The 6,638-nt window shown below is 38.4% G+C and overlaps 1 protein-coding gene across 1 annotated transcript in view; it reads right to left on the reverse strand.

Moving 5' to 3' along the window:
* The window catches only part of INTS9 (integrator complex subunit 9), a 100,459-nt gene that overhangs the window by 17,285 nt on the left and 76,536 nt on the right, over positions 1-6,638 (reverse strand). Inside the window, exons 9-11 of the mRNA XM_012654925.1 lie at positions 5,015-5,126; positions 2,397-2,660; positions 826-962 (exon numbers count right to left, since the gene is read on the reverse strand). Coding sequence (XP_012510379.1) covers positions 826-962; positions 2,397-2,660; positions 5,015-5,126 — 513 coding nt within the window. The remainder of the gene's footprint in view (positions 1-825; positions 963-2,396; positions 2,661-5,014; positions 5,127-6,638) is intronic.

The following is a 6,638-nucleotide window of genomic DNA, read 5'->3' on the forward strand; positions in this document are numbered from 1 at the left end:
TGTCAAACTAGGAAATTAGTATCAGTACGTTACAATTAACGAAACTTTAGGCTTCATTAGGATTTCACCAGTTTTTCCACTCATGTCCTTTTTATGTTCCAGGATCCAATCCAAGATAGCATATGGCATCTAGTTATGGTCAATTTTGAGGAGAAAGTGATCTACCGTTTTCAGAGCCATGACTTTCTTTGTGCATGCACTATTTCATTAATAGCAGCATTGCTAACTCCAGCTGGAGAGTAACTGAGGGTCTCAGGCTGGAGACACTGTGAATGTTTTAGGTAATCTATGTTTTTTCCTAATCTATGACTTTAAAATACAGAGAGGTCTGGGTAAAGCAAATGCAGCAAAAAGTTTACAATTGATAAATCAATGTACGTGGGTATTGTGTAGGTTTGACATTTTTTAAAAGTTGGAAAAAAATATGTATAGTAATGTACGTTTGTTAGAATCTACTTCTAAGAAGTCTATCCAAACAATAAGAAAGCATTTAAACAATTCCAGTGGGTACTACTTTTGGGGGAGGAGTTCAGGACTTCAGGGCTTGGATTTTTATTAACAATACATCTAATTTTTCCTACCCTTACTTTCCTTTAATCTTGATTTCAAAAACATTGTTTTATATCCTTTTTGGAAGAAGATACAAATATGGAAGCAACATGCTTTTGCAGGGTTACCTTATAATCTCTAAAATAGATATTATAGTTCAAAAGTTCCAAAGTTATTTAGATTGTTCCAAGGACATTATGCTACCTCCATTAGAAGGGAGAGATTAGGGAGACAGAGCAGATTGCAACATGATTAGAGGTAGTGAAGTCCACTTACGTAAGGTGTCTGTGGCCAGTTCAGAGAAACGGCTCCTTCATGCTCTGTTCTAGAATCCTCACAGGCACAACAGACACGGACCCACACCCTTTCCCAGAGAGGCTGAAGGAGCCGATTACAGTTTGCTTCTTCTGGAGCTGGAGTTTAACAGGGGATCTACACTTACTGGGTTATCAGGAAGAATGAGGAATAAATGGTACCTCCAGAATCATCTCTAACTGAGAGTCTAAGAGACCTTTCCTGCTCCCTGACAGCCAGACCTCAGGTATACACACTCTCCAGGGCACTGCTTGTCCAACAAAAGATCTTAGAGGTCTTTAGGAGCCAGTCCCTTCCATCTCCACCTCCTGCAAAAACAAACCCAAACCACCAAGCAAGCCCTTAGCCTGGAGCTAGGGGAGACACTGGGATGACAAAGAGCTGGGCTTCTGTAGGTACCAAAGCAGGACCACGTGGAGGCCAGAGCAGAACCTCTGTGAATTGGGAAGCCCAGAGCCCAGGAGGACAAATGATAGGAGATTTACACAACTGCCTTTTCCTTCAAGGTACAGATTCCTTGAGGTCAGAGAACCCTTTGTATGCCCAGTGCTTAAGACATGGTGGCACTTAACAAAGGTGTATGGATTGAACTAAATAAAACTATAGCTGGAAACAAGACAAAGTAATTATGTGATCTCTGAGTTTAAGATTCTAAGGGAGGGATATTCAAATAAACTTAAAAGACCAACATATCTCATGTCTCAGGATGGGAATATTACCAAAAAGATGTCAGTTTGTAATTTATAGGTTTCATGCACTCTGAAAATTGATAAAGTAGTTCTGTAGTTCTCACACAAAAATTAATAAGAATATCTCATACAATTATAAATGAGGCTACAGTTATTAAAAGATATTAGCACCACACTGGCCAAAGCATGGATAGACAAAGCAATCAGGATAGTCTAGAAACAAAACCTAGTACATATAAAAGTTTAGCATTTGATATTAATACAAATCAGTTGAAAAAGGTAACATTATTCAATAAATAGTATCTGGACACGTGATTACTTGACTATTTGGGAAAAAAGTAAAGTTAACACTTCTCTTCATATGATACATTAAAACAAATTTCAGATAAAACAGTTGGGGGTCAAAAAAGAAGAAAATAAGAAACCATAATAAAAATTAAAGAAAATATGTTTAGTCATGTGATCTCTACAGGGGAAAGAATTTTCTAAATATTATACCAATAGAAGAAATCACAAAAGATACTAAAATTATCAATATGTAAAACTAAAAAACTCTTGTCAAAAAAAAAAAAAATCAAAGGCATAAATGCAGTGTGGTAGCCTGGATTGGGTCCTGGGACAGAAAAAGGATGTTAGAAGAAAAACTGGTACGATGAGCATAAAGATTGGAGTTTAGTTACTAATGTGCTAATGTTAATTTCTTTTTTTGACAAATGTTTATGGCCATGTGGGACATTAACATTAGGAGAAACCGAGGGAAAGGTATATGGGAACTCTCTGTACTATCTTTGTACTTCTGTGTGAATCTAAAATCATTCCGAAGTAGTAAGTTTAATAGTAATGTGAGAAAAAGACAGATTATTTTTGTTCTTACTGCCTGAATATCCTGAATCAAACAGAATTCATAGAGAAACACACTGACATACCACTCAGCAAAAATCTGGGAAAACTCAAGTGAGCTGTTAGCCACGGGGGAGATGAAGTACAGGGGGACGCTGGAGAGGCCGGCTGAGTCGATGTACTGATACAGGCATTCCAGGAGGTCATAGATCACTCCAGAAGGGTAGCAGGGAACCAACACGTTTCCTCCATTCCGGACTGTCAGGGCTAGAAAAGTCGAAGCCAGAGGGGGAAAAAAAAGTATCAGAAGAACAGTGTTATAAAGGTAGAATATAACTTTTAAAATAATATTTGCATTTATTTTGTTTTCTTACTTCTGTTTTTATAATTCACTCACATGTAAAATAATCTGCTTCTTTTGAAGAACACACCAAGGGGACTCTAGAGGGTGACAGCTGATTTTTCCATCATTGTCTAATCTACATCCCTGGGAATACGGTGTGCAATTAAGGGTTTGGGTGAAGGTTACCAAGGGCAGCTGAGCTTCAGGACAGAACCTCCAAGCTCCTTCTCTTCCTAGACCCTGCTCAACGACTGGCTGGATTTGTCTCTCTTCAGTCTCTGACCATGGCTACATGACCTACAAGGAAACAGGCTAAGTCTTTCTACTTGATTCATTTTAGTGCTTTTTTCTTTCATTAACCTTTGTTCATAAGAAAATCCTCTATACTTTAAATACTTAAAATAAGTTATTAAATGAGGAATTGCAACTTATGGGTTTTAATCATATTAAAAGTTATTACTGGCTTAAAAAAAAAAAAAAAACAACCCAATCAAAGTGCCTACTCAAGTTTGTTTTCGTTTAGTTTCCAAAACAAATCGATACAGTGGCTTTTGTGCAAAGAATCTTTGATGCCTCATATCCTCCTCTGTTCCCAACTCTTACGTACAGGTTCAGCTAGGTGCTGTAATTTGAGCAATGGTAGACTTGCTATTACTGGAGTATGGTACATTAGAGAAAATCAACATCATTGGTTTTGGCTCAAGAGCCCGGCTCAAATCCTACCTTTGTCCCAAGACACAGGACCACAAGTAAGCCACCACAACCTTGCTGGCCCTCAGTTTCCTCATCCGTTATATGAAAGGAATGAATGAGATCTGTGACTTTCAAGCTTTAGTTTGGTATGAAAATTACCAGAGAACATGTTGAAAATGCAGCTTTTCTTCTGAGTCTTTCCTTTCCCCAGAGATTCTGATTTACTAGGTCTATGGTAGGACCCCCAAATTTGCATTTTTAATAAGCAGCCTCGTTAATCTTGAGGCAGGTGGTGAGTGCACTCCACTTTGAGAGACAGTAGATTTGATGTGCAGTGGCTTTCAAACCCAAAGTTCTTTGAGTCTGTGATTCTAGCTTGTAGTGAAACATACAAAACAAAGATTCTATTTGAAATTAGTCCAATAATTTTTCCAAGGTAAGAATAAATGACCTTTGCCTTAATATCAGCAAGGAAGAAAAATAGACTATGATTATTAGCATGGCTAAGTGAAATTTCAAAGGGTAATGCCTTCCATGTAAATATAAGAAGATGACTATTTCTCTTTCCTAGAGCAGAGGTAATATCACTTAAAGTTCTGAGCTCATTAACGCCCCTTTGGTAACTGGTATGGACTGAATATTTCTGTTCCTCCCCAAAATTCACATGTGTAGTCCTAACCCCCAATGTGATGATATTATGAGGTAGGAACTTTAGGGAGGTAATTAGGTTTAGATGAGGTCATGGGGGTGGAGCCACCATGATGGGATTAGTGCCCTTGTAAGAAGAGGAAGAGACATTACGGCTTCCTCTCTTCATGTGAGGACTCAGCAAGAAGGTGGCCATTTGCAAGTATGAAGAAGGTCTTCATCACGACATGACCATATTGGCACCCTGGTCTCAGACTTCCTAGTCTCCAGAACTGTGGTATTTTGTTATGGCAGCCCAAGCAAAGACAATAAACAACATATCTTTCTAAAAGAAAGGCAAGATTTCTAGATTTCACTGACAATTATATCCAAAGGAAAATAAATTTCTTTCAAGTAAAAAACACCATCTCTCAATTTAGTCTTCCTCCAAACAAGGAAACATAAAACCTACCAAATTTTAATGGGGAAAAAATACATCTGCTCATTGTATCAGTGCTGTGTATTCAAAGTGAAATAGTCTTTTCTGTGCTATTATAACACTGGCAAAGCAAAGATGATTCTTGCCTTCTTTGACAACTGCTACTCTCTGTAATACTCCCTCCCCCCACCAAATCCCACCAAAAGGCAAGGGGGGTAGATAAAAATGGTCTGTGAGAAGATGTTGAGTATTTGTTGTAATACAGTGCTAAAGATTCTAATTTACTTACAACCTTTCTTACTGCACCTTCGGATTTAAGTTACTTGAGAATTGCTCTTACTGACGACGGTAGGCTCAGAAGGATGGGCAGAAACGGTGGAAGTAAATGGGGAGGGGGTGAAATGCCTTAAAAGGGGACTCAGAGGTATAAATGTGAAGGGAGGGGGAAAAATACTACAGAGTATCAAAAAATAAATTCAAGATGTAGCATCCAACTTAAGATTTGAGGTGGTTACATACCTAGGTTGCTGCAGAACTCCCCCACCATGCCATCTGGGTTTGCAGTGGGAATCTGGGTAAGCCCCGTCAAAACGAGAACATCACTGTTTTTGAGAGAAGCTTGGTCCATTGGCTGAAAAACAACAGAGAGTTATGCTTAGTAATTTAAAAAGGAATGTTATCTATAAATAGTAAAGGAACATGAAAATATAATATTGCTCTATGTCCAACCCATCACCAGGTTCTCTTATCTCCTCTGATGAAAAGTCTGTCACTGACCAGGCAGTCCCCTAAGCAGGGTGGGGACTGACAGACGGAGGCACGAGGAAACCTTATTGAGAGAGGAACAGGTTCCGTACCTTGACCGAAGCAGTGATGGCATCATATCAAAATTCATGGAACTGTACATTTAAGATCTTTGTGTTTCACTACATAACATGAATTTTACCTTAATTAAAACAAAGCATCTGTAATGCTTTACTAAATTTCTGTAATGCTTTACTTCTCTCGAAATCATACATCACACATATCATCCGAAGTTCTCAAACTTCAGTGTGCATCAGACTCCCTGGAGGGAGTGTTAAAACATGGACTGCTGGTCCACTCCCAGAGTTTCTGACTCAGGTCTGAGGTGCAGCCTGAGAATCTGCATTTTTAACAAGTCCCCAGGAAATGTTGCTGTTGTTGGCCTGAAGATCACACTTTGAGAACCATTAAATTGTATAATTTGATTCTCAAAATAACTCTGTGAAGTACAGGAAATAAGTATATGTTATGGGAATATGGAAGTTGGGACTCAGAGAGGTGAGGTGATTTACCCCCAAGTCCAAGTGGTAGAGAAGCCACCAAGAACACTGGATTAGGGATTGGAAACCTGAATCTACTCCCAACTCCATGACTAGTCCCATGACCTTGGCCAAGGCTCTGAGCTGGGTTTCCTATGAAATGGGGCTATTTCTATTTCTCACTCTTCTCTCTTAGATGACTTCTGTATGTCTCATGAACTAACACACACGATCTCTTTGTGACCTGTGAAATCCTACAGCACACACTGGTATGTGATCTTTAGGATGTGAATTTACTTTTACTCAGCACAATTGGAATTTAATCTTGATTGTTTTCAGAGCATTTAAAAAAATACTGCCTTTTCTAAATAAACCAGGATTCAAATTAGAAACAAAAATGAAGGCTCATTGATTGAGATGCTGGAAAGCTCACAAATGTTCTCATCTTGTAACACACTTTTCCTTACTTTCATTTAAAACACCCACTGGAATGTTAGAAGAAAAAAGCCATCAACACAGTTTACTAACAATCCTTATCCCTCTTTCTCTGTTCCACCCAGTGAATTTCCCAATAAAGAAAATTCCAAATACTAGCGCAGCAAAGTTCCACCACCTGGATTGTAATCTCTGAGGTTATATGCCTTCCGAGGTATCTGCCTTTATCATTTTATATAAGCATGGGTACATGGGCTTCATTATTTTTTAAAATAATACGATTGCAGTCATATGTTATAAGCACCTTTATAGTCTGAAAAACATTTCTTTAATATGGGCACAGAAAAAGTCCAGTGGTGAAGATGACAACAATGTGTGAATATCTTCTAATTTCTATTTGCACAGATATATACCAATGTGTGTAA

This window comes from Propithecus coquereli, unplaced genomic scaffold, assembly GCF_000956105.1.
Source record: "Propithecus coquereli isolate 6110/MARCELLA unplaced genomic scaffold, Pcoq_1.0 Scaffold451, whole genome shotgun sequence".
NCBI classification, from domain to species: Eukaryota; Metazoa; Chordata; class Mammalia; order Primates; family Indriidae; genus Propithecus; species Propithecus coquereli.